Below are 27,925 nucleotides of genomic sequence, written 5' to 3'. Positions count from 1 at the left end.
CTACTATGTTAAAGAAAATTGTTGTACTGTGGGTAATATATTTTAAATATGAGTAAATTGGAGTTTGAATAGCCTTAGTGCTTTCAGATAAAATTTGTATTCTGAAAACCTGTGTTGAACAATCTAGTTTAAGAAAGCTTACAAACAGATTATTTTACAGGACAGATGGGAGAATTTTAAACTGCATTCTATGAATAAATATAGGCCTGTGTTTCAGGGGTTAATCTGAAATCTTTAAAGTCAACAGCTTGAACCATGGCAGGTCCTTTGATTGTGCACTGGTACAGGTATCGTAGATCTTCATTTGTTTTCATAGGGGCAATATGTGACCACTGGTACCACCTATAACACAGGTCACTAATAACATAGTAGGCTGAACGGAATCTTTCGTGGGCCTGCATGTAGATTAAAAAACTAAGACATGCACAAAACAAAGGCTGTCCTGATATCAGCTTGGATTTTCGTAGCCTAATGATGACAGTCCTAGCAGGCACATGCCTCACTGACCAAGGTGAATTTTATTGCTTCATTCCCGACGGCTCAATCTGAAAGCGTTTTGCTACGGCTTCTGTGATGAATGATATGTTTTCTCCCAACGGTGTGCAACATTTTACAACAGGCTTCAAGGTATTTTTGTTCCTGTTGGGTGGTGGGTGTATCGGGGGTGTAGCCCGAATCAGTAATGACGTAGGCTTATGCTTTAAGTGCTGGAGACGCCATAGGAGCACATCGTATTACGTCAGTCAGTCTGCCCATGGTTTGTTCAACGTGCCGCTTCTGTTTAAAAAAACGTTTTGCTACGTTTTGTCGCGGCTGAACGTAGCCCAGGTGTTAAATATTTCGAACGCACCTCAAATAGCACGTCTGCTCCTGGATTTTTACCGGAGAACAAGTTGAAGTGTTTCTGTTTATTCCTCCATTTGGAGCCATATCAACCCTTTCCAAGAATGTATTTCGTTTTGCAGGACAAACACGAAATTCTGATGGTGTGATTCAGGCGGATTCTGGAAGCACTTTATCGTTCTTTTGTTTTGGGGCATAGTTTTGTAGTGTATCGTTTATGTCCCATGAGTCATGAGTCGTAGCGAATAGCAATTAACCGGAGTTACTAATTTATCATAACATTAACAGTTTCCTGTCACAACTACAAGACTTTGCATACTTACTGAACACCATAAAATTGCATACCAACACAATGCCCAAAAACTCCTTTTCCCATAAGGCATTGTGGGGAATTGTGACTTTTTACATTACATTACATTAATGGCATTTGGCAGACGCTCTTATCTAGAGCAATGTATAGTTGATTAGATTAATTAAGCAGGAGACAATCCTCCCCTGGAGCAATGCAGGGTTAAGGGCCTTGCCCAAGGGCCCAACAGCTTATTGTGGCTACACCAGGAATCGAACCAGTGACCTTGCAGGTCCCAGTCATGTACCTTAACCACTACACTACAGGCCGCCCCTATACAGGCCGGACAAGAGGTAAATAATGCTGTTACCTCTTTAAGTAATTGTTTGCAATATAGCATAATGAGCAGAACATGAACATCCAATTGTTATCCTTCATGGAGTGCTTGGATATTTCTTACATGATGTGGCTTAAGAAGGTTAATAAACCCTCTAGGCATGAAAAGCTTCAAATTAAGATTTTTTTTTTTTTTTAAAGAAGCATATAAAGGATAAATAAATAAATACAAAATTCTGTGCTTGGAATGAAAACCTTCATACAAAGGATTGTGACTGGGAACCACTGGATTAGGGTATGTAGTATGTAGTTAAAAAGTAATTTTATCATCTGATTGTTTAAAATTTTTCATATTGAAGGAAAAAGTGCATCTCTGTCTCGACCTGAAGGTTGGGTAATTTCAGGACCAGCTGACAGAGGAGACTGTTGCAATTAGTGCAGTGAGCCTAATTCTGCCCCACTTACATTTTTTTGTGGATTTTCAATATATGCTATTTCTACAGAATTAAGCAAATAGGGTCTCTATTAGTTGTTTATCCCATATAGTGCATTCGAGTTGACTCAATGCTTCATACACATATTGTGCAATAGGCAAGATCACACTGGGTTATGATAATGGGAATTTTGAGTCCATGGACTGACTGAATAATTGCGCTTATATTATGTTAATTGTATCTTCTGGGCTAAATCATGAAGTAAGTAGTAGAAAGGCCAGCGCTTTTTTACTACCTCTTTACTACCTTTACTACCTCTTTACTACCTCCAGCATTACAGCCATGATTTCTGCCCCCACAACAGCCCAATTCCATACGGATTTTAGGAAAAGTAATGGAAAGAGGAGCATATTGCATTTACTGTATTGGAGTAATTTTAATATTAAAGACGCACTGCAGAGAAGTTAGAGCAGCACTAGCTTCCGTGATGTGATGTATGTGTGAGTGAAACGGCTCTTTCAGGGGGATTTTTTTTTTGGGAACAACAAACCGACTAAATTGTAAGTGTATTCCCCCCTTTCATTTGGTAACAATTTATAGTTTTTGAGTTATCAACTACGCAAATGAGCTGGATGGCAACTGACAGTCAATAGCAATGCATGCCCATACCACACTGTAAATATAGCAACAATTGCTGGGAACATGATGTCACAGGAAAAACTATACAATGTTAAAGATATGGGTCTAGAGAGTAATTTTATACCCCCTTTCATTTGGTAACAATGTATAGGTTTTGAGTAATTAGCTATGCAAATCAGCTGGTTGTAAACTTACAGTGTCTAACAATGCATGTTTTGGCCACATGTGAAGTGCAGCAACAACTGCTGGCAAACAGGTTTTATAGAAATTAGTGCAATTACCTCACAATTATATCAAACTGTAATTAATTTAAAAAAAGAAAACGACAAAATTACAGACATAAATCATTTTATTCACCGAACCTTTATTTTGATAAATGCGAATCGAAAGTCTCCAGTTGTGGCCAGCAACAATTTCTGTTAATCCTCGTTGTCAAAGATGGGAAAATTGGTATCTTATCCAGTCGAAAGCCAACTGAAGCGGTTCATTGTTTATCTTTCAAACTAGCAACTTTTTCTCTGCATATTCTTTATAAATTACTTCTTGCAAAGTAAGCCAATAACTCACACAGGGCTTAGCCATCCTGCCCACAATATGCAAATCCCATGCCATATCATGTTTCTGCCTGAATTAATCTAGGAATAGTGTTAAAAGGCAAATCTTTTCCATCCCTTTTGAAAGCCGAATTCACGTCAAGCGGGTTAACAACTGTTTCACTGAAGTCAGTGAAATCGTGATCTATTCACAAAATGTCACACTTAGAGGAACTTCTCAGAACTAGACAGCCGTAGTGTATCGTTTATGTCCGATGAGTCATTACGTCGTAGCGAATAGCAATTAACCTGATTTTTCAGGTTATTAATTTATCATAACATTAGCAGTTTCCAGTCTCAATTGCAAGACTGCATACATACTGAACACCATAAAATAACAACAAACCGACTCAATTGCACGCCAACACAACGCCCAAAAACTCATTTTCCCAGAAGGCACTGTGGGAAATTGTGACTTGTCATTTCCTACCAGTTTCCGTGTTGTAACATTTTTTCGTTAAAGATATTTCAAGATTAGTAACCTAACATACCCGTTTTTTGTGTGGGACACTCTGAGAACCATGGAAAGTAACGGAATAAAAGCGATATTACTTGATTTGGACAACACACTAATAGACACGGCTGGTGCCCACAGAATAGCGATTCAAAAAGTAAGTGCTGAGAGAAAGTTGCCGGGTAGCTTCATTGCTAGCCAGTAGCTAAATGCCAATTTACTATTTTTTGTTAACGAACAATGAATGAATGAATGAATGAATGAATGAATGAATGAATGAATGAATGATTGAATGTTAGTATCACAAGTTTGACTGTCTATTAGTTCATGAACACGTTTCTTGTGGCTAGATTAGAAATGTGCATTAATCTTTGAATAAAGGAAATATTCTTTCTGTCAAAGATGGGGAAATCGGTATCTTGTCCAGTCAAAAGCCAACTCAAACGATTACTTGTTTATCTTTCATACTAGCTACTTTTTTCTCTGCGTATTCTGTATTAATTACTTCTGGCAAAGTAGGCCACACATGACTTATCCATCCTGCCCACAATATGCAAATCCCGTGCCACAATTAATCTAAAAATAGTGTCAAAGGGCAAATCCTTTCCATCCCTTTTGAAAGCCTAATTCATGTCAAGCTTGTAAAACTGGTTAACAACTGTTTATGTGTGCAAGTAAGTGAAATTGTGATCTACTCACAAAATGTCACAGGTAGAGGCACTTCTCGGAACTAGATTTGGGCAGGACGACATCGGAAAAATCTGCAAGGGATTCGAGCTGAAGCTGCTGCAGGAGACCTACAATCCCTCCGGCGGTGAATCGATCGACCAGGTGAGAGTGACGCACTGGCAAGAAGCCATCCGGGAGGCAGGCAGTGCGGAGCCGGATGGCACCTTGGCAACGGAGTGCTACTCTATGTGGAAGAACAGCCGTCTGGAGCAGCTGGCCATCCCAGGGCCTGTCTGGGATCTGCTGAAGGACCTGCAAAAGACCCACAAGCTGCTCCTGCTGACCAACGGGGTGTCGCAGACGCAGTGGGAGAAGATCAGGGCTGTGCGCTGCGAGGAGCTCTTCCAGGCCATGGTGGTGGGAGGGGACCATGCTGAGGACAAGCCAGCCCCCTCCATATTCCAGCACTGTTTCACCCTGCTGGGCGTGGGGCCGCGGGACTGTGTGATGGTGGGCGACAGCCTCGACACTGACATCCTGGGAGGAGTCAACGCTGGTGTCCGAGCAACAGTGTGGGTGAACGCCAACGGCAGGGAGATACCCCCCGGAGTGTCCGTCAAGCCAGACTACACCGTCACGACGGTGCTTGAATTACCTACAATCCTCTCCACCTTGAAATGACAACCTTTTTAATATGGTGTTTTAAAATTGTAACCAATAAAAGCTAATTTCTAACAGTGATCAAAGTGCGAGGGTTCATGAACCACATAATGGACCAAGAGCAATCATCAGTTAAGATCATTCACAAATAACACCAGTGAGCTTCACCTTGGTTAATGAACATATTTCTAAATTACACTGGAGTGTAACTTGGGCATTTCCAATTTCTGGTGATCTTGGGGTTTCCTTTTTCATCTGTTCCAGCCACTGCTGTTCTACTGCTTTTTAGGTTCAACTGGATTGGGCTCTTACTATTAAATGGTGCGAAATGGTTTGAGATTGTGTGGAACAACCTGCGCTCTAATGTGTTACTGAAGGGTATTTTGTGCATATGTTAAAACTTGGGGTGTAAATACTTTGACACATTTAAGACAAATTTTGAGGTGCCCTGCAAGTGCCTACTTTAAAGCATAAAATATCCTTCTTCCATAGAGAGGTTATTTATGGACAATGTCAAGAAAATCAAGTTTGTCTCAATGTCCGCATTTATACTGGATATCCCTGAAGGGAATATTTAAAATTCTTTATAGATCATGTATACAGCTAATTTATGGATTTAAGGGTAGATGGGACCTTTCATGTCCCCCATGAAAATGAGAATGAAAATGGCTCTCAATGGTGGATAAATAAATATTAATGGTGGAACCAATGAACTGGGGTCTTTTTTTTCCACAATTCTTTCCCCATGGTAGCGGGGAGTTGAGTTTTAGTCTGGTATGTATAATCCTGCTTTAGTTTATTCATCTCAGATATATCTTTTCAGATCCGGAATACTTAAGCATCAGCTTACCTGTGCAGTGTATCTATGCTGCTAAATTCCTCCCTCCTACTGTAGCCCTGCTTTTGTGGACTAAACAGGAGGGGTAATGTAGGCTCCCTTAAACTATCCCAATCACTGTGATGGCCTATTAGATATTTATTGCATTACATATTAGACCGCTTGGCCTACATGTTTACATACCATCCATTGTTACAGGCTAAATCTTTTACTTGAAGGGCAAAATGGCAGTGCCCCATGTGAGATTTTAACCTGGAACCCCTGAGGTTCAAGTTTTTGTTTTTAATGTGGAGCGTACAGAGTGGAACAACATACCCAAGCAGGAAAACACAATTAAAAACATATCAGAAATACTTTATTACAAATGGAAATAGTTTCTCTGCTGAATTCAACAAAACACTGTCCGTCAGCATGTCATAGGTGCAGCAACTTGAAAAATGTCATAGCAGTACTACAAATCCTGCTCGTTTCATTACACATGAAGATGTATGTTCGCTGAACTAATTGGGGGGATTTGGTTTATGGAGGTTTCCCCTTCAGAATGCCCACAGAGACTGAGCAGCAGTACCCCGGGGAGGGGGCTACTTGATGTCCAGTTTGACTTTGATATTCATAGCAGCGAGTTCGGCCACAAAGTAGCGGAAGACGTAGGGCACGGACACCGTGTCGATGGAGTCGCTCTTCCCGCAGATCATGCAGACGGTCTTCCTGTGGCGCGTGGCCGACCAGGCGGGCGGGGGCTTCTCCAGCAGGGGCGACAGCAGGCTGCCGCAGTCCATGCACACCTGGGCCACCGACCGGTCCGAGCAGCGGAAGAGCCGGTCGTGCAGCAGGAAGGACGAGCCGTGGGCTAGCAGCGCGTCGCGCTCCATCTCCCCGAAGCGGATGCCCCCCTGCACGTTCCTGCCCCCCACGGGCTGGTTGGTCACCTTGTCCCGCGCCCCCGTGGTCCTCACCTGGAACTTGTCGGACACCATGTGGCGCAGGCGCTGGTAGTACACCACGCCGATGAAGATGTCGGCCTCCAGCTCCAGGCCGCTCAGGCCGCTGTACATCCGCTCGGTGCCGTAGTGGTTGTAGCCCGCGGCCCGGAGCATGTCGCCGAAGTGCTGGAGCGCCGGGCTCTCCTCGGAGAAGCGGAAGGGCGTGGCGTCGTGGCAGGCCCCGTGCAGGGCGCCGGACTTGCCTGCCATGCTCTCGATGAGCATGCCGATGGTCATGCGCGAGGGGAAGCCGTGCGGGTTGAACAGGATGTCGGGGGTCATGCCGCTCTCCGTGAAGGGCATGTCCTCGGCGGGCCACAGCCGGCTCAGGATGCCCTTCTGCCCGTGCCGGCTGGCAAACTTGTCGCCGATGGTGGGGTTGCGCGGCACGCGCACGGTCATGCACACGCGCTTGAAGCGGCCGGTGCCCGCGTCGTTGCTGCACACCTTTATGTTGTCCACCACACAGCTCTCCTTGTTCCTGTGCAGGGGGAAGGTCATGTTTTATGTTCCTTCAAAACTTCTTTAAATTTGCACAGAAGCCAGATTATTATTTACACATCTGGGTATTTTGAGATGATAATGTAGGGAAAAATACATTTCCTGCTTCATTGTTCTTGGATGGTCACCTAACACCTCAATCGTACTGAATGATCAAGGGGGGTTAGGAAGCCCATACTGAATGATCAAGGGGGGTTTCACTGTCTGCTTTGCTGACGATGACCATTTGGTTTCCTTGATCACATCATATGCATACAAAATAATGTGTATTCGTCTGCCTGTCACCCAATCAGGGACAACTACCTGTATTTTACATCAGGAGGTTTGGGGCATAAAAGTTCATTCTTTCTAACATGAGTTTGTAATTGAACTGCCTTGCTTTTACCCGGTATGCTTCATACTGTAATTACGGACTACTAGTTCTACTTCACCAAGGACCAAATTCCTACAATAATATGAATTACTCAAGTACACGGAGTTCCAACTAAGACTACTTAACCAGTACACCATACAGGCCACCATCCCAGATTAGTCCCACACAATTTCCACACAGGCATTTTGACACTACGTTTTAAGCCCTGCTTGTACAGCAGCCGTTTCCCTGCAGTGTGGATGAGGTTTCTCAGAGTAAGGGCTTGTTGGGACTCACTTGTAGAAGGTGACGAAGCTCTGGCCGGTGTTGAGGTTGATGTAGCTGTAGTAGGGGTCTCCGTACTGGAGCACCGCTCCGATGGGGGGCAGCCCATCTGCGTCCAGCTTATCCATCACTTTCGGGTCGCCAGGCTTGACCCCAAACACTAGGCAGTCCTCCCCTTTCATCTTCTCTGCAAGGTCCACCAGCTCGGTTTTGTACACACAGCCATGACCGAACCCCCTCTCCCATGATGACTTGTTCAGGATCTGAGGGACACAGTAAGCACGCATGTGTCAAACTTCATCAATATAACCCACAGAGAAATTAGACAATTAGAACCCATAGAGAACTGTAACAATTAGAATTGAGAGGGAAAATTAGTTAATGAAAAAAAAAAAAAAAAAAAAGTTAATGATTCTTTCAGTCAGTTGACATCTTCCTAATGCACCTACTGTCACCCTTAACCCTTTCAGTCCCCAGCCCAGTATGTGGTCCAGTATATCTCAAGGGGTTTTGGCTTTGGTTGAGAGAATTGAGTATTAGTAGGGGCTCAAAACAATAGTATAGCAGTCATTTTGCTTGGTTGAAAAGCTTGAGAGTACCATATGGCACTCTTGGGACTGAAAGGGTTAATAATTAAAGTCAAGAATCATCTTCTTGATCTTTTTATGCAGATTTATCACACCAAATCTATGAACATTTACACACAAGGAGGAAGAATTAAATAAGAGATGACCAAACACAAAGGTAATGAGGTAATGCAGCAGAAAAGCGTCAGCGCCCGTGTCCTCACCATGGCGTCCTCCATGTCGTACCCAGTGTAGGAGATCACCGCCACGATGGCGTTGGTGCCGATGGGGTAGTTGTCCATGTTGTAGTGGTCGTACATGTAGGGCCGCACCAGGGGGCTCTGGGGTGTTTGTAGGCGGTACAGCTTGTTGTCGGAGCGATCCTGGTATGAGTGCAGTGGGAAGCCCATAGTCTGTTTACCTACAGAGCAGAAAGATGATTTTAAAGAATCCTGCATCATAATAATAATTTATACCTTTCTTATATTGCAGTTGGAAGGGCTCAATTTGAATAGAATACAGCCAAACTCAATATATACATAGTACTCACTTCCCAGAATTAGTACACCTTCACACTAATGCATTTCCCAATACTCACTGAAGTTAAATATTTGACTATAGGGTATGTTCCTGTCTAATTACACAACAGTCCTCCAAGGATAATGTTTTCCTATGCTGATCTGTGCCTATGTAGATGGAATCCTCCTGCAGTACTGCAGTTGTCCACAGGGTGGCAGCCTCACCCATCTGGCACTGGTACATGTTCCGGGGGGACTGGTTGTGGTCGGAATAGGGGATGAAGCTGGCCACCACACTCAGCATGCTGTGGGGGAAGAGCTCCTGGTGTGTGGTCACCCCCGGCTCCAGCTCATCCTCGAATATCCCCACATTAATGAAGAGCTGAGGGAGAGAAGGCCGAGATACAAAGAGACTGGAGCTATGCTATACACATTACCGATAGGTAGAGTGCTAAGTCAAACATGTTAGTACAATAGATTAACTGAAAAGTGGATTTGTGTGTCAAAGAGTTTGTCCCAAGCAGCACAGTAGTGCTATATATAGAAAACAGCATCACGCGCATATCAGCTGCCTCCGTGTCGTACCTGCTCAAATGTGCCGATGAGCTCCTCCTGCCCCAGAGCCAGGTTCTGGACGGGCCTCACCAGGCGGCAGGGCGTGGTGAAGAGGTGTAGGCCGGGGTAGATGCTGGCCTTTCCCGTTTGAGGCGCCAGAACTACCTCAGTCCAAGGAGGGACTCTATTCTGCTTAAGCACCTGCAGGGGGAGGGCACACAGTGAGGAAACCACCAGTCCAGGTGCATGATGGGAACCTGTAAGTGAACCTGATGTTTCAGGAACCTGAGAAGCTGTGTTGTGGAGCAGTCATACAAAGCCTTCCGGAGTCATGACGAGAGCATCAAGGAGCAAAATCCTAGAACATTCCCACACAAAGAACCAGACAGCAAAGGGAAAAAGTGCCTTAATTTCCTTTATTTACATCAGAACCACCTACCCCTGAGAGGGAACAATGTGCACAGTTATGGTTCTCTGAGGATGCTGAGAGGCGTGACTATGTTGGAAGGATGTGGCAGGTCATGCTGCTCACCTTGAACCTCCGAAGGGAGTCCACAATCCCCGGTGCAAGGTCTCTCTCCACCCAGCCCACCATGGCACCGTCCAGAACCACAGGGTAGCAGTCCGCGTAGGGCTGGCTGGGGGTCCCATCTACAGGCGTAACGCCTGGCACAGCGGACAACAAGCACACTCAAGTTACCCAACACGGGGGCAGGCTGCCTGCCTTACTCACTGTGGTAGGGAGCAGCCTGTAGCAGGCAGGGTCATAGTGGCTAAGGTACATGACTGGGACCCGACTGGGACCCATAGGAGTATGAATCTTAAATGCATAGATGAGTTAATTTATCTGACCCCCTCACAAGTATGTCACTGATAGAGTTAACATTGTCTGGTGGTTCAAGCCTCAGTGTAGCCACAATAAGATATATAGCAGCAGTTGGGCCCTTGAACAAGGCCCTGAAACCCACTTTGCTCCTGGGGGATTGCCCCCTGCCTAGTCTAATAATGTAAGTCACTATGGATAAATGCGTTAGCTAAATAATATGTAAGGTAATGTAATTGTGCAGGGAGACTCACCCAGAGAGCAGAGCAGGGTGGGCAGGGTGGTGGTGGGAAGGGCGGGGGCCACGATCTGGCAGTGGGCGGTCATGTGGTTCATGAGGCCGCAGGGTTCGCCGTCGGGCGTGTGCACGGGGCACAGGAAGCCCCAGGACTCAGGCAGCAGCCGCCGCACCATGGTGGTGCGCATCTTGGCGAAGGCGGCGCCTCTGTGGATGCACCGGAAGTGGGACAGGTAGCGCACAAAGTTCAGCTTGTCCGCCACAACACACAGGCCGGAGTCCTGCAGCATGCCCAGCCCTGAGGAAGAGGAAGAGAGAGAGGGGTTAGAGAGGAAGCACGAGACAGACCCACTTTGTATCTTTTATTTGCCTTTTAATGCCCTTTTCCTGCAACAGAGCTGAAAGCACTCTTCAATTGACTTTGTGCTGTACCAACACCTCAACTCACACATGCCACAAGCATTACGAGTTAGCCGTAACTGGTATTAGTGGTGTTGTTTGGGTGCACCAAAATTGAAAGTGGTGCCTCACCTATGCTGGGAGTGGATGTTGCTCAGGTGTATTACCTGTTTTGGAGTGCAGGTTTCCAGTGGCCAGCAGGTACTCAAAAGGTTTGGTCAGGTCTGTCCCCATGTTGAACATTTTTATGAGGCTGTCAGTATTTACAGCATTCTTGAAATTGTGAGCCCGCTTGTCCATGGAGAGTTTGACTGAAACTAGCCAGGCTGACAGTCTCTCCTGCAGTTGAGTAAAATAATTAAGGAACAAACAAACAATTTTTCTTTTTTCTTCTCCTTCTCCTTGAAGGTTTCCCCATGTTAATTTTGTTTAAATGTCTAATGTAAAAACTGGCCTTAAATAATAAATACCAGAGAAGCAAACTGAATCAAATCCCAACCAGTTACTATTCATACGTGTCATATTTGTAGATAATAGCATATTACAGTTTCAAATTTGACATATCCATTTATGTACAGATGTAAAATGGCACAAAGCAGCACTCCCTGGCTCGGACTGAAACTTGCAGCTCTCTGGCTATAAGCCCACCTGCAGCACACAGCTGCCCTGGGACAGATCAGCGTGGCACACACTACCTTCATGAACATCAGGTAGAGCTGTCCAGGCGTGAGCACCTCCTGACACATCAGACTGTCTGGGTTCTCCTCCATGCACTCCTGCTTGGCAAAGCTGAACAACTTGCGGGCCATCAAGCACAGCAGGTAGAACTTCTCCACGTCTGACTTCAGGTGGACGCAGAGACACTGCCTGTGACAGGTGGACATCCAGTATACCATGAGGGGGTATCATTTCTTGGTCTCTGGGTCAAATAGGCTGATATTTTTGTAATTCTGCATGCCACGGATTATATACAAATACATATGAAATTTCTACTTGTGTATGTGAATACGGTTTATGGAGTGGGGATTAGACGGTTGATATATGTGGTCACACTAGCACACAACATTACATGGCCACGCTAGCAGCCACACACTCACTCCAGAAGAAAGTCGGCACACTGTTCGTTGGTGAACCACTCTGGCAGGTTCATCTTGACCCGGAAGCGCTCGCCCAGGTAGTTGAGCACCTTCACTCGGGTGGTGCAGCCCTCCTCCATGACGAGGCGGAGCATCTCCGACACACAGCTCTTGTAGAATGAGTTTTCCTCACGCCCCTTAATCAGCTCCTGGTAGATCTGGAAGTCGGTGAAGTCCACCAGGGCCTAGGCACAATATATTTTAATTATAATGTCACAAAATCACAGGTAAAACCAGCCTTGCTTTTTATATTTACGGGTTACGGGTTAACCAACATTGCTGCAGGCATAAATATTATTTGGGAACAGAGAATGAGATGAGAGGCCAATTAATAAATCACCTGCCAGTAGCTTAAACCATTATGCTTGGAACTCTGGAGGGTAAACATGATGCGCATTGCATTCAGGCCCTACAGGTTTTTGAAGGCACTGTGTATGTGCTGAGGACTAAAATGGCATTGCTCACCTTCAGTGCAAACCCCAGGGGAAGGAAGAAGAGCTCCTTCTGGTAGATGAAGTTAAGCATCACAGTGCCGTTGTCCAGATAGTGCAGGTTCATATTGACGGCGGTGTGCTCATCTTTCACACAGCGCATCGAAATACCTGCAAGAAAGCAGGTGTGGTCATTCAAAGCGCAGGCTGGAAAAACAGAGGGAAGCTTCTGTACAGACTCCATTCCAAATTGCTGTGTGCTATATACCTGTAAACCCTGTATACTGACCTGCTTCTAGTCAAGACCCAAGACATCTCGGTGTAGTACTTCAGTACCTGACAATTACGCTTTGTCCCCACTTGAACACGGTCTTCCATTTGACCGATCAGACACTGAAAGGACAAGAGCGCAGGCTCTTTGGTAAAGGACAGAGATGAAGCTCAAACTTACCGTACTGTGTGTAGCCCTGACCGCGGCCCTTCCACTTAGGTCTGACCATGGCAACAGGGAAGTTTCTCCTGGGCATGATCAGCATGCGGATGACCTTCTCAATCCCGTTCACAATGAAGTAGCCGCCCATTTCCTGAGATAGAAATGGAGGGTTGACACGGAGTTCTCTGCTCAAGGGGACTTAGGCCCAGAATGTAAAGTGCTTCGAGACTTTCAAGGACGAGTGTTGTTGGCTGAATCCAGGCCAATGTGTTCATGACAGTGTATGAATGTGTGTAGGAGAGAAAGGCAGTAAGTAAGCGGAATGCATGTGTAATTGACTGAGGTGTGTATGTCAATTTGGTGAGATAGAGAGCACGTGGAATTAGACCAAGTTACAAACTGACAGACAACAAAATAGTTCCCGAAAACACACTACCTCAGCCTCCTCGTGGTGCTCTATGAGTTCTTTGGGTGAGAGCCCGTGCAGGTTACAAAGCCTAGACTTCACCATGATGGGCACCAGACCCAAAGATTGCTTGACGATCCCTTTGGGAATCCCGTTAACAGACCAGCTCACGTCTGCCTGTAAAAACCATGAAGAAAGGTTCAAGGTGAGGGACATTTGTATATGGTAACTTTTCTGATTTAGGACATGCAAAACTATTGTTGTAATGAGGCTGAAAGGAAAGTATTCATCAATGTTTTTGCATTTCGTAGATACTCACAACCAGCTTCCCCCTGTAAGAACAGCGACGCCCCCTACATTCTGCGGGGTACACGGTCATGTCCCGGCAAACACTCCCTTTGCCAACAACAGGTTTGTGGATCGTCGCTTCCACAAATGCCAGGCTAATCCGTTCATTTTTGAACATGAACTCCAGGGGCGGAATTGCCTACACCAAGAAATGAAATCAGGAAGCTTATCAGCTTCTTCGTGAAACGTCGCAGCAAGATAATCGTGAAAGCACGTTCAATCAAAAGGACGGGTTCAAGCTAACGTTATAATTAGTCAATAATAACAATGATGATGATGATAATAATGATAGTAATAACACATTTTAAAATATACCCTGAAACATGCCCAATATTCAACAAAGTTCCCCAAGTAACTATAACGACCTAGCCATGTTGGTCTGTCTGTGCCGATATTGTACTTGACAGGTCAGACAACAAGCAGGTCAAATAACTGACAACACATTTTGCAAATGTACACAGCTGAGATTTACTTGGGTCTTGCAAAGCCAATGTGAGAACACGATCGTCCGGCACTAACCTGCACTGCGCGACATAATCCATCGCTAACCGCTTGATCAAACGACTCGATGTGCGCTTTAACCAGGTCCTGTACTGCAGCGTGCTGTTTCTCCCCGGGTATTCCGAAACCGGGTACCGTCAGGTTCTTCAAACTGGGGCCAGACGGCAAGTTACTCCACTTCGGCGTGGAGTCCATGCTTGTTATTAGAATTCAATGTGGCAGCAGACAGGAAGCTCATGCTGACTGACACGGGAAGTACAAAGGTCCAAACAAAGATTTTCTACAGTCATGAGATTCTCGACTCAACTAACTTTAAGTCTAGAACCAGAACCAGCGCACACACACTGTACGGGTTTCAGAAACACGCAATTAGCATGAAGTAAAAATACGCTCAATTCAATCCGGGTACGATCAACTACAAACAAAAACTGCTTATCTCATCATTTATTTGCAGTGGTGCACTATTCAACTGAGCTGCTATCAATTACATATTACATTTTAAGATTAAATTAATTTCTGTTCAGTACTGACCGTTTCATCCCGCAGGTCAGTGTTAAGGGACATTGTAATTACTGGGAGGAAATGTGAAAATGTAATGTGAAAGAACCATAACGACCCACCAATCTAATGCTTCATGATCCGCCATATCTCACCTGACTGAGTTGCTGTACAAAGCAGCTAGAGATTTCTGGTAGTTCACGCACATATTTGTTCAAACTTTTTAAGTACTGGTGTAATTTGCTTTTAAGGAACTGAGCTTTTAGCCAGTTTGCATATTAAAATTGTTAACAGCACACTGCTGCTGTACTCTTGTCTATGGCACATAACCGATTGTCCGCAACAAACATTCCAAGTTAATTTGTTTTATATGAAAAACGTAAGTGTGTAAGGCATCCTGCGTAAGACCACCTCAGACGTAAAAATGTAAATGCAACATTTCCCCAGACCTTTGTGATGGTGTTAAAATTGAGAGCAAACATGTTTCGCACAAACCAGGGGCCAGGAACAAACAAGAGACAAATCAATGAGCATTAAAATTTTAATATTTATAATAGTGCTCATTACCGATACAGCCAAGTTTCCATGCAATAGACTGTTTAACAGAGTAACACAGAATCAACAGATTTTTCAGACAACAGACGCACTACATTTGGATATGGTGACAAGAACGGCCTATGATAGGAGTCTTTTTCATAAATTCTCGGTTGAGATGAAGACATTGTTTCTTCGCAATGACAGTTTCCTTCGCTAACCATTTATGGTTTGTGTTTTTCCTGCTTTTCTTAGAGAAAAGTGTGTATGATGGCCTATAGTCATTGTGGATCACAAAGAACTCGAACTGGGGGCGGAACAGGTAAAATTATTCCACAGCCAGGTAAATATACTTTTTGCTTTAGACCCCCTCACTCTTGACCTTACAGAAATTCTCATAGAAAACAAAAAAGTAAATTCTGTATAACAAATGTATCTGTGCACAGCAATGCACACACAGATGTATCAAGCATTTGCCTGCAAACCGATTTCGCTTCAAGCATACACAGACGGGACAGATTTTGAACATGCAAACCATAGTTATCTTTGGTCAGGAGGATCATTGCTTATGGAAAATGCTGGCAGTAGGAAACGCATCACCCACACCAGAACCAGTCACAGAAGGACATTCTCTCTTGTGAAGACTGTGAAAAGTCTGGCTGACAAAGAAATGGGGCACAAGGACACACATCCTTTGCTTCATCCAAACTTCATGATTCCCATTTACCCCAAGGCACCCCTTCCCTTTGAGGGAAAAATGATTCTACAACATTATACAAGACAAAAATACTGCCATTTCTTTGGGATCCAAATTTGTTTCAAAATAAATATTTACTGTATAGAAAGGATGGGTCACAATTATTAAATTATACTGTAAAGAATTTAGAAACTGGTTTCCCTTTTTTTTGTGTGCTATACATTCTGGTAACACATTCACACACAAAATAAGTTTAATTAATTTTAACACTTCCTTTGAGACTGTCCATGACAAATTTTCTTATCGTTGGAAACAGTTTTTCCCCCCTTTGCGCTTTTTAACTCTGATGGCGCTACAATTATATTATTGTACACTGTTCCTTTCTGAAGTCTGTTTTTATACACACAGGTTTATCAAAGGAACATTAAAGAAGCATCAGCAAAATGAGGCCTGTGACAGTCCTTGCATGCGGGGAGTAAAAAAACTAAATACAAATCAAGATGTTTCAAAGAAAATACTAAATATGAACATAAAGGAGGACTTGAATCTCACATTTTTTCTCCTGGGGATCTGCTGTCAAGCATTTTCAACACATCAGACCGCTGAGAGATCCCATGAACCACCATAGTGGGCAGTTACACTGCTGAATATCACTGGCTTGTTTGAAGCAAATCAACATTTCTGCTCTCCAAAGCAAAACAATGATCGCTTCAGATCTGTGCCACTGAGCATGACACCTCCAGCTATTCTTGGTGTCATGAAGTCACAATACACACAACCAAAGAAATGTACAGTGGCAGTTTTAAGGTAAACTTTCTGCTAAAACAAGACAACATACAACAAGCTGGCTCACATTTGTGCAATGCTCCGAAATAGGTCTATGCTCTCCAAATTTCCCATGAATAGAGCAAAAGGACACAGTGACCTAAAGGTTTCTTACAAGCAGTCTGTGAATACTTTTTTAATAATAAAAAATAAAAACATTAACCTGCTGGTATTTCAAGCCATTTGTGATGTCCGGGAGAGAAGGGTAACAAACGGTGCCATAAAATAACTATACACATCAGTGACTATTAAAATACAGACAACACCATCATTGTGCAAATCTATCTGCAGATTAGAAATGGTTTCCTTCAGTCATCAATTGAGAGCCACTACAATGTAACAGGCATAACACTACATTACTTATAATCTCTACTTCTAAATCTGGAAGCTAAGAAACTTGGTTTGAACTAGCACTAGAAAATAACCTCATTATTATTTATCAATCTAAACCTACATAACAAAGGGACTAAAACACCATGGGGTAACCCTTCACTTAAAGTATACCTAATACAGAGGTATGAGAAAAGGAAACGTCTGGATGCAAAGTCACACACATTAACGTCACTACTCTGGCCAGCATGCAATTGATGGACAGGTGAACGGGGAGGGAAAACATTTCTAAGCTCTTAAAGGCGATGTTTCTCTCACAGCTACAGACTAATGAACATTTTATTCCATCAGCACAACCTTCATCTGCCAAGGATATTTTCTGCCAATACATTCAAAAAGAAATTTTTCTATTCCTTCATGTCAACATGTCAAAATGTCAGAAATCCACAGCACTGAAACCGAGAGGACCTGGGGCAGTGTTGTAATGCCCTTTTCAGGAAACCCAAAAACAACTGCTTTACTTGCTGACACAACCTGACATACCAGCTCAAACATTTTAGGGAATCTGGCTGAGGCCTGCCCTGTGATGCAAATCAATCAGCCTGGCACCCAAGATCCTTGCGTTCTTCCTAATGTCCCAGACCTGTCCTAGTTCATTGTATGGAGGATATAATCTGCCGTAACCTGTTGTTTTGCATAACGTTAAAGCACGTAAGATGGGAGACAGGTGCCTTGCTTCTAGAGCTGTAACACAAAATTGTACAGCAGTCCTGAATATGAGGTGGGCTTCTTCTGTTGTACCATTGATAAAAATACTTTTATTAACCAAAATTGCTTCAGTAAACATTCAGCTATATGAATGTCTACGTGTACAATAATGTACTTTGCCCACAATGAGTTTCTGCCAAGTTCATAATATTGATTATTCACTTGGCAGATTACATCGCTGTTCTCCCGTTAGTACATTGCCAATAGACTAAAGAATGTACAGGTGCTGAAGTCCACAAAGAGCAAAAACCAAAAACCACTAAAGGCCAGGAGATAATAGCTCACATGAATACCCACAGTGTACTGGCAAATGGGATGAGAGCTCCCACACTCCTGCCAGACTCAAATGGATTATACTCATGAGTGCTTACCAGTTTATAGCATTAACTGGAAATAAAACATTACATTTTGGATGTGTGGCTGACAAGCCAGTGGAAATCATTCATTGGTTTTGAGTCTTCAGACTGGAACATTCTACCAAAAGCTAGTAGGTCTCAGCTAATGAAGGCCTATGGGCACAGGAAGCACACAGAACAAATTAGGGATTTGCTGCTGATTCCAATGGACCAAACATCAGTGCAAAAGATGGGATGGTCATGCTTTAAGTGTCTAATCAGACTTCAACCACTCTGCCACAAATAGGAGCATTTGGGAGTGCTGATGCAATACACAAACACAAATAACACAAACACACACAGTAAGGCAACCTCACCTGGCAGCACATAACACATACTAAACAATGGTGCAAAACAATGGACAGGTGGTCTTTCTATGATACAGGGTGAGGTTATATGTATATCTGTATATGTAAGGCACTGAAGACACAAGTATTGAGCAACAAATTGATATAACATCACTTCTCCATTCTTTCACCCACGTGCTGTCCAAGGTCATCAACTTCCTGACAGTGAAATGGACATTTTTGTGCCAAAAAAAGAGGGAGGGGGGGGGTAGTGGCAAAAGAGGTAACCCCACCCTGTCTGTCAGTCCCTCTTACTTTCCCCTCCCACACATTAACCAAGACACTCAAAATTTTCACTCTGATCCGAACACAACGGCCGCCAACAATTACCAGAGCTTTGGAACACTGGAGACAGGCAGGGGTGGGCGATCTTATGAGGTCATTTTCAATTTTAGGGGCCATTTAATGATCATTCACCGCCTCTCCATGCCGCATCTCTTCAGAGTGAGGGGTCCAGCCTGTCCCCACCCGCCCCTCTGGATGATGTGCAGACGTATCCATGGGGCCGCAGGGGGGGAAGCACAGCGTCTGAGAGGAGGGAGGGGGTCACAGCAGTGGAGGCCAGGGCTCCATGTGTGCTTACAGCTTGATGAACGGGCCCTGGGCATAGGCCGGCCTCGGTTTGGGGGAGGAGCAGGCGGAGGAGGTGGAGGAGGCTGAGGATGGGGTGGATTCATTGAGGGAGAAGACACTGGATATCGCTACATCCACGATTCCCTGACACAACTCTGAATACAGTTTTCTGTGGAAGAAATGTGAAACGAATGACATAACACAAAATGTCATACCTCGTTTCATGCGAAAGCAAATGAAAGCAAATGAGTGCAAGTGAACAAAGACAAGTAAACAAATCTTCCCTCGGAGAGCACAGCCATCTCTGCTCAGGACATTGGGGAATAATGGGGGAATAATTAAATAAATGTACAATCACAGTGAGGGAGACAGAGACGGACAGAGACAGTGGTAAAGCGAGACTGGGTGGTAGCATTTGAATTTTCCATAATGTAGAATTGTGTATGGTATATTGTAGATTCTGAGCTCTTTTCACTGAAACATGAGAATGCAGCGGAAGAGCAGAGGACTCACTGTGCGCATGCAGGGGCGCCGTTGATTTCGATCAGCCAGACCTTCAGGCTCTCGTCCACCATGAAGTCAAAGCCAAAGAGCTGGAAGCTCTGGTAGGACAGGTGCTTGGTGCTGATTGAGGGCTCGATGCAGACCAAGCAGCTCCTGAGTCAGAGAGGGATGAGTCAACGAACATAGCAGCAACAATTAAAACAGGTAATCTTCCACACCAAGCACTGGCTGCAGTCTGACAACAGCCTCGTGCTCAGCACGCCACATTCTCCATATCACTACATTTAGTACCTTATGATCTGTTTGATCTGAGGTAAAATGGCCGCCTCGAGGGAGACATTATGGGAGCTCTGCAGATACTCGCGGAACTCGTCGAAGAACATCTCGTTGCCCTCCTCGTATCGGCCATAGTTCTGGGAGTGCTCCTTCTGTATGCAGTGATTGGTCAGGTGGCTGGTCTTGTCCTGGAAGTCAGAGCTGTTATAAGGCTCAGAGGACGTTCTCAGCACCCCCTCCTTGTACAGGTAGATGTTGTACTGATGGTCAACCAGCACCCAGCTCCTGCCAAGAGCAGAACAGCAGAGTGAAAAACCTGTTTTTCAACAACAGTTTCCATAAAACTGAAGAATAAGCATTAACCTGACCCATTAGCTTCAGGGCATTACCAAGGAATGGTTTAATTACTGCAGCAACTGTGCATTATGTTACTGCTGTGCACATCTGTTTTTGTATTTGATAACTGCAATTACACTATTTGTTTCTTAAACTGTTTTATTTACACTTTGCATTTTACTCATGAACTCAATTGTGTATCAACATTCAGTATGCTGCAATGGATAAAGGTCTGGCAACATATGATAAATGATGCCACTAATAGCAATTACAGTAAAAGGACACTGCAGCATAGTTTCATCATAACCCCGCCATCCCTGTCACAGCAGCAAGCATGATGAGTCAGCATTTTCAATATGTACATTCATACAGTAACCGTCATGAATATTCAGAGAAATTAATTATTTATCTTTTGAACTCGTTCACCATACAAACACAGGACATGACTGCACAGGGGTTAGTACTGGTTTCCAGCTCAGTGACCCACAACTCAATCTTCTGCAGCCAATGTACCTGATGTCAAATTTGCGATGACCTGGCTCCAGCAGAAGGGGTTTCTCCAGGTACTTCTGAATGACATGGACCTGGCCTTGATTATCAATGTACTCCAGCAACTGATTAGCATCATTAGATATTAAAATCCCAGCACCTAGAACAGAATCAATTCAAGAGCAGGCAGTGAATGCAACCATAGTACCCATTACTTTCTGAACATGCACAGGTTATTCCCTGGGTATTCCCTGGCAACTCACCTTTGGCTCCAGCAGAAGATTTTGCTATCCACACGGATCCCTCCCCGTTTTCCCTCTTCTGATGATAGGAAGCTAGGAAAACTTCCCGCTCATCTGTTTTGGGGTTACTCTTCAAGTGGCTTATGCCGTTTTTGGCTGGGGCCACGGGGGTCTTTAGGTTTGTGGGGTAGATTATGTATGATTCTGGGAATCCATTGCAGCAGTCTGAAAGCTCTGGACTGGTCTTGATTAACCTTGGAAAACAAAAACGAGTTATTACTTCAGGGTGCAAATCGATTTGCACTTCGTTGTATGTTTCTCTGGATAAGAGTGTCTCCTAAATGCCTGTAATGTTATGTAATGTATACCAGCATATGACTTCAGTCAATCTAAGCATGAGCTGATTAAGTCAGTCAGGCAACAGACATCACTCAGACTGTTTCAAGGAGGCAAAAACATGCTGATGAAACATGTTTTTCTCTGGTCAGACTGGAGCAAAATTGAGCTCAGCTTGAGAACTCCTTGCATGGAAGAAGTTAACTAGGTCCAGGAACACATCATTTACCCTTAATTCCACAAAACCTAACTTCACCTTCAGAGAAAAGTGCAACTTTTCTAGTCTTTGCCCTGGAGTACAGTCAGTCATTGTGAATTTCTGCAGATCAAGCAGGTTTGTGCTTAATTTATCATTGACTTGAAGCAGAAATAGGTGCCCACTATGTGCCTCCCCTGACCACAGTTGGAGGAGAAGTGACATATCTTCCTTGATTTTCCCCCTACTCTGGCCACTACTACCAGGGCTATAAATGGTGTTGCATTAGACGTGCAAGAAAACCACAACCGCAAAACATGGTATGCAGCACAGCAGAATGGTAGGCACAATAAATATTCGTGCAATGGGCGGAATACGTACTTTACCAAAGAGGCTTTACGGCACAACTTGTCGGCTCCTCTGTAATAATTCACCAGCTGCACCAGTCCGGGTTCATGCCCTATGGAGAATATGCAGGAAACAAAATGACGCCTCTGGCTGCATATTTAGCCTATTCACTAAATCACAGCGTCTGTATAACGCACGGTAAGGGACTGCATTCAACCCGGGAGGCATGTTGTGCTTCCCAACTAGGAACACAGAAGATTTTTAACACTTTGCTGTCCCTCCCAGGTTTTGCATTTGACTGGGGTCATATAAGGTCATTATGCAACCTGTCGCTTTTAAAGATGAAAATGAATAGCATACAGGTATACAAGCACGTTTTAATATGAATGCAGAGGAAAGATCGGACAATCTCCAGAGGCAACATAGCGTCGCCAGGCTGATTATGAACTGCCAATTTGTGCAGCTTCCAAGCTAAATTACCGTTGATTAGCTAGTCTAACGTTAGATGCGACACAATTGCGGTCAAAATGCAACCAATTAGCAAACGTTAGCAAGCTATCATTGCCTTTGGGTTGCAAGTTCTGTTGGAAGCGCAGTTAGCCAAGTTACTGAGACTAGCTAGCTAACGAATTTAAAGTGGCTCGACCATGCCAATTAGCCTTCTTTCTGCAATAACCGTGCATAGGCACGTAAAAAAACTAATGACAATTTAGGAAGCTAAGTACAGAAAGCTAACGTAAATACAAATCTCCCGTCAGATCATTTTCATAGGAACCGATAAGCTTCATCCTTACCTAGCCTTCCAAACGGGAGCCTGTTCCTTTCTCCCAGCATCAAGTTGAATCTGGGATTATCTTTTTTAAGTCTCTTCCAGTGCCCAGTGGAAATCAGGATTTTGGAAACTTCGGCGTAGACGCTACTATTGTCATCTCGGGCGACAAATGTATACATTGGAAGATTCATGCTGCTTTATCAGTTATGTGCCAAGTTATCGAAGAACTCGGTGTCATGAGTCATTCATTTTAGCTAGCTATCTATTTAGCTATGTTTTGGGCAGCTAGCTAGCCAGCATGACTAGTAACATTAAACACTTTATTTCAGACCAGCACAAATATAGCTAGTCAATAAACGTGTTATGCGGGTAAATTAGTCCTGAAAACTGATCCTGTTGTCCAAACAAGATAGCCAGCTAGCTATGGGTGTGACTGTCCAAGCTAGCAATGCATGCTAACAAATTCCTTTTCGAGATTATCTATTCGCTGGATTGCTATCTGGTTGCTAGCCAGCTATTATCCCCTTAGTTTGAAGTATTTAAAGAACCGAAAGCTTCTTTACGTTTGTTGTATTCTAAAAGGAACCCCGAAAAGATAACTAATTACAAGTTTTATCGTACGGCGCCTAGCATCGTCTTTGTAATTCCCACGTCTCACATATCCACCCTAAGCGCTGTCTTTTCCTCTTTATTCCCAGAGAGCTCCAGCTGTCAGCCCTCGTCGTCACATGGACCGCGCAAGCATTAAAAGGTCACAGCACTGAATTGTGGGTATTGCAGTTTATGTTTAGACCTAGACGTTGCCTCGGTTTTTTTGTTTTTTGGTACAATGCTCAAATAGGCAACATGTAAATGTACCATTCTTAATATTTGTTCAGAATTATAACTTTGCTTTATACATGCATTGGACGTCCATCGAGTACGCTATACTGTGTGTAAGCGTATGTCAATTGTACTGAACTTCCCAAACGACACGTGAAGCTTCATGCGTTTGCCAACGTTGTAATGCTACAGTTACGCTACACAATCTAAAGACTGCTGTGCTACATATGGATTACAAATATCTAAAGAAAACATTCGAAACCCAATGGAAACACCTGACAACTTCTTAAATTATAGCATATCCTTGTAATCATCTGAGGATATCAATTAACGTAGACAGCAGTATGAATTTTCCGTATGCGAGAAGGATACGCTCATCTTTCATAATTTATGTCTTGAGGCAATGTTTGAGTCGGCTGACGGGGTTGCTATGAGACACAGAGCAGCCATTGTCACTGTTCCTAACAGTGAATGAAAAATGAACCCGGGCGCTCCGAATAGGAACCCAGCAACGCTTTTCATAATGATCTGTCAACCCACCAAGTAAAGACTGTTTTAGAGCTGTGGGCTGGGGCACGTGCATTTTTAAAAATCATGTTTTGAAAACGAGATCTTCAGTCCACTGAACCTTCTATGTTTTTTGAGACTATTTTCGTTTTTATTGAAAACCAGCAACGCTACTTTGGTAATGGCTGTATAATTTTTAAATGTGCATATAAATGTTTTTGACGTTATTGTAGGCTGCCGCATACATTTAATACATTTAATACATACAGTAATTGGAAAATGTCCATGCTTATGTATCTCACAATTTTACAGTTAGTAATTTATTTAAAATGCACGCGTAAGTTATTACGCGTGCATTTTAAATCTATGTGTTCGTGTTCTTGGAATAAATGTCATTGTTTTACCAAATACAGATATTGCATCAGATGAATATCTTTTTGTCACTATTAACATAATTAATTATTTTTGTATTGTGTCACTTTCAGATGTGTTGTTGTTACAGTAGGCCTATGTGTCTCGGTGCTTTTTGCGTTATATTTATCGCTGCATACATACATAAATAAGTTAATAAAAGCATGTGAATTTCTCAATTGAGTATAGAACTTGTTTGTTTGGATTTTAAATCATGCCTATCCTGCTTCCAAACCAATGGCTGTTTCTACCATACACACAGGCTGATGTTCTGATACCTCTTTGACAGGGATGGCGTCCTTTTTGGAGCATGGCCTGCCTGACCTGGTTAAGACGAAGTCTATTGAAAGGGTGGTGGCACCAGTTGTGACCCACCTGTGCCACCTGGTGCTAATCTGTGAGAGTGGGGAGGTGTCTGAGCAGTTCACTACTCTGGAGGGAGTGGCTAAGGGTGTGGCTAAGGCATCAAAGAACATGGCTGCCCTTGCTGCCAAGTGAGCATCTCCTGAGCAACATTGTACATCTTTATTTGTTTTCATTTCTTTTGCATGTTTAATTCTGCACAAATTCTGTAACTGCTGAGTATGAACCATTTGCATTTTACTGCCAGTACCTCATAACACAAAATATCAATTTATACCCAGTTTAAGCTCTTCCTCACAAAACTTTATTCAATAAACATGAATAGGAACACACTGGACACAATGTTTTGTTTATTAATAAACTACCAGGCAAATTATCCAGTTAATGGTCTATGTGTTGTGCTATCAAGCTGACTTGTGGAAACCTGAAAGTCTGTCAGTGTCTTTGGATAAGCTGGCATTTTGAGTCAAGGAGGATGAAATCTGGGCTGGGTACCCACTAAGCCAACCAAAATCAAATTAATGTTTTTAGATATTCCCACACTGTTCTGTTCAGTTCCAATTAGCCTGTCATATTGTGATCAATCACATCCCAGTGATCTCAGTGACCTATTTTTGGCCCTGGAAAATATGGCTTTAGTGAAGCACAAAGATGGGGCAGCCAAACAGCAACTCTGTGTCTTTTTCACCTGTGTGCCAGGCTTGCTGCAGAATCGGATGATGACATCATGAAGGCAGAGATGGAACCAGTGGTGGCGTCCATGAAGCTGTCAGGTCAGCACATGCTGCTGGCGGCTCAAAAACTTAGCATCCAACCCCATCTTGCCGATCACAGAGATGACCTTATTTCCTCCACTCAAAATGTCTTGTTTGGACTGCTTAAGGTACAGACGATGATTGTTCCTGTTTTTTTCTCCCTTTTGATGAGTAAAGCTGAGAATGAATATTGCTGATTTCTTGGCTATTTTAAGAGGACAACTGCCTCTGATGACTGGAACCAGTACACAATAGTGCTTAGCTTTGTTGTCATTGCAGGTAACAAGTAAAATGGAATTATGTAATGTAAAAACATAAAAAGTAATATCCATGGGTTTTTTCCCCGCAGATCCTATTAGTGGAGGACGATGCTACTGTGAGGAAGATAGTCACATCAGCTCACTTGCTCCTAGACTACTTGTCCCAGCTGGAGGGGGCCCCAGACATCCCTTCCTTACTGAGGGCTTTCCAGGGCTTCTCAGAGGCCCTTCTGCTGCTCAACAACCTGGCCAAGAGGCGAGCTGAAGACCTGCGGGACCCCAAGCAGCAACAACATGTGCTCCACTCCCTGGATACCCTGAAGAAATGCATCTCCATGTTGCATACTGCACTGTGCACCACCATCAAGCACCCCAAGAGTGACCAGGCTCAGGCTGCCAAAAAGTACATCGTAGATCTGGTGGACTCCACTATCGTGGGCCTCATATCAACGCTGAAGAGCAGCTGCTGTGGAAGTCTCTCAGGCCCCACCAGAAGCTACACTGAGAAGCTGCAGGTTTTGCTCAGGCTGCTGCCCATTTCTGAGTGTTCTTCAATCAGAGAGAGCAACTTTGACAGCTTGCTGGGAGACCTCGTGATACACTGCATGGTGGTAGCAAACACCTCAAGGAAATACATCCAGCCGACTGTCATAGACCGTTGCCGATGCGTCCTCCAACTGTGGTTAGAGATATCTCAGCAAGCAAAGCTGTCGGGTTCATCTGACCCCACACAACAAACACAGCAGGATCTGGAAGTCAGCTGTTCCTCTTTAATGCAGCAGTTGTTGAAGCTCAATGACAGCGTAGTGACAGCCATTCTGTACCAAGTCTTGGATGTGTTTGTTAAAGCAACAGCCCCATTTGATAAACTGTTAAACATTGCCATCACTTCACCAGACAGCCTTCAGCCCCTGTTCACTGCATTCATATCTCATGCAGACCGAATGGTCCAGATTGCCAGCTTCATTTCGAGTCTGTCCAAGGACCTCAAGTGCATTGAGAATGTTGAGAGCTCCAGGGCATGCCTAATAAGACTGAAGGGTGCTGCAGTGCCACTTGTACAGGAGTTGTGTAGGGGCGGCCCCACCTCTGGATCCCTGGAAAGGCTCCAAGATCTTCACCAGCGATGGGCAGAGGAGACCAGCCAGCTGACAGATTTTTTCAATGACATCCTGGATGTGAAAGCATTTGCCAGCCTCACCCTTCAGGAGATAGCAGAAGACTATAGTGCCTGTGAGAAAGCATTTAAAGACAAAAGCCACGACCATTTTACTGAGCATTCCACTGACCTCATGGGTCATATGAACCTCATGGTTAGATCTGTGAAGAGGCATGTGGACCGGAGCGATAACCCAATCTTTCGCAACGGGCTACTGGTGCTGGTGAAGCCGGTGGAAGCTTCAATAGCTGACGTAAAGACATGTGTGGAGCTCCTCCTGTCAGAGCCTGGGTGGGACATGGATTCATTTTCAGGATTTTCACAGACGTTTTCAACGGCAGTTGAGCAGTTTCACATTTTAAGAGAAGGGTTGGATGGCCTGCAGCACCCACACCTCCTCAGTCCCTTGCGAGATGAAGCCCGCCACCCTTCCTTCTCACGGCCCATGCCTATATCTGAGGAGCCTGAGGCCTCCAGCTTGGATCCTGATGCAAATTTCGAGTGTTCGGCCCTCTGCACTGACACAATAATTACACCCAGTCCATGTTGTGCACAGGATGTAGAGAAAGACCCTGACACACCTCCACTGCTGAGCAACAGCAACATTGGTGAGACTGGGGAAATTGAATTTATCAGTAAGGTGAAGCCCACTCAAACACTTCAGGATGTTGACTTGCTGCCCTTGCTGTATGAAGTCCTCAAGGCAACTAAACAGAAAGATGTCACATCCCTCAATGTGGCTTGCACAAAAGTTCTTGAGCTCTCAAACAGCTACGTACAGGCTGCCAAGGAGGCGGATGCTATCATCAGTGGCATTGAAGGTGAGCGGCTGGAGGGACTGCGGTTAGAAGTGGTAGGGCTCACATCAACACTCATGCAAGTTGCACAGGAGACTGCTATAGGGGCTACAATGAGCACAGACAACATTTACAAACACGCAACGCTATTCTCA

General features: G+C 44.1%; 3 protein-coding genes across 3 annotated transcripts; 1 reads left to right on the top strand and 2 right to left on the bottom strand.

Moving 5' to 3' along the window:
* The first annotated feature begins 3,510 nt into the window (after positions 1-3,510).
* On the top strand, positions 3,511-5,626 carry nanp (N-acetylneuraminic acid phosphatase). Its single transcript, XM_061228688.1, has 2 exons — positions 3,511-3,745; positions 4,300-5,626. The coding sequence occupies exons 1-2, from the start codon at positions 3,656-3,658 to the stop codon at positions 4,936-4,938; spliced, it is 729 nt and encodes a 242-aa protein (XP_061084672.1). The 5' UTR covers positions 3,511-3,655; the 3' UTR covers positions 4,939-5,626.
* Positions 5,627-6,088: 462 nt separating this feature from the next.
* polr1b (RNA polymerase I subunit B) lies at positions 6,089-14,504 on the bottom strand. The gene is made up of 15 exons (XM_061228037.1): positions 14,249-14,504; positions 13,701-13,868; positions 13,412-13,558; positions 12,994-13,126; positions 12,577-12,713; positions 12,073-12,296; positions 11,671-11,842; positions 11,143-11,314; positions 10,593-10,874; positions 10,048-10,181; positions 9,546-9,716; positions 9,186-9,342; positions 8,667-8,863; positions 7,889-8,139; positions 6,089-7,219 (listed from the first exon to the last, which is right to left on the bottom strand). The coding sequence occupies exons 1-15, from the start codon at positions 14,423-14,425 to the stop codon at positions 6,337-6,339; spliced, it is 3,405 nt and encodes a 1,134-aa protein (XP_061084021.1). The 5' UTR covers positions 14,426-14,504; the 3' UTR covers positions 6,089-6,336.
* Positions 14,505-15,251: 747 nt separating this feature from the next.
* On the bottom strand, positions 15,252-23,375 carry ttl (tubulin tyrosine ligase). Its single transcript, XM_061227953.1, has 7 exons — positions 22,719-23,375; positions 21,958-22,036; positions 21,066-21,298; positions 20,827-20,962; positions 19,993-20,262; positions 19,711-19,854; positions 15,252-19,366 (listed from the first exon to the last, which is right to left on the bottom strand). Exons 1-7 carry the CDS (start codon positions 22,885-22,887, stop codon positions 19,204-19,206), a joined length of 1,194 nt encoding a protein of 397 aa, XP_061083937.1. The 5' UTR covers positions 22,888-23,375; the 3' UTR covers positions 15,252-19,203.
* Between the last annotated feature and the right edge of the window lie 4,550 nt (positions 23,376-27,925).

The sequence above is a fragment of the Conger conger genome, chromosome 18 (assembly GCF_963514075.1).
Source record: "Conger conger chromosome 18, fConCon1.1, whole genome shotgun sequence".
Taxonomy (NCBI): Eukaryota; Metazoa; Chordata; class Actinopteri; order Anguilliformes; family Congridae; genus Conger; species Conger conger.
The sequence above is the reverse complement of the archived record's forward strand: the minus strand, read 5'-3'. Positions and strand labels throughout refer to the sequence as shown.

Coding starts and splice junctions, on each gene's coding strand:
- nanp (XM_061228688.1), top strand. CDS start 3,656: ATGGAAAGTAACGGAATAAAAGCGATATTACTTGATTTGGACAACACA. Junction 3,746..4,299: donor ACAGAATAGCGATTCAAAAA/GTAAGTGCTGAG, acceptor AAAATGTCACAG/GTAGAGGCACTTCTCGGAAC.
- polr1b (XM_061228037.1), bottom strand. CDS start 14,425: ATGGACTCCACGCCGAAGTGGAGTAACTTGCCGTCTGGCCCCAGTTTG. Junction 11,843..12,072: donor TGTGCCGACTTTCTTCTGGA/GTGAGTGTGTGG, acceptor CACCTGTCACAG/GCAGTGTCTCTGCGTCCACC. Junction 8,864..9,185: donor CATGTACCAGTGCCAGATGG/GTGAGGCTGCCA, acceptor TCTGCTCTGTAG/GTAAACAGACTATGGGCTTC.
- ttl (XM_061227953.1), bottom strand. CDS start 22,887: ATGAATCTTCCAATGTATACATTTGTCGCCCGAGATGACAATAGTAGC. Junction 20,963..21,065: donor ATCTTCTGCTGGAGCCAAAG/GTGAGTTGCCAG, acceptor ATTCTGTTCTAG/GTGCTGGGATTTTAATATCT. Junction 19,855..19,992: donor CAGATCAAACAGATCATAAG/GTACTAAATGTA, acceptor TCTCTGACTCAG/GAGCTGCTTGGTCTGCATCG.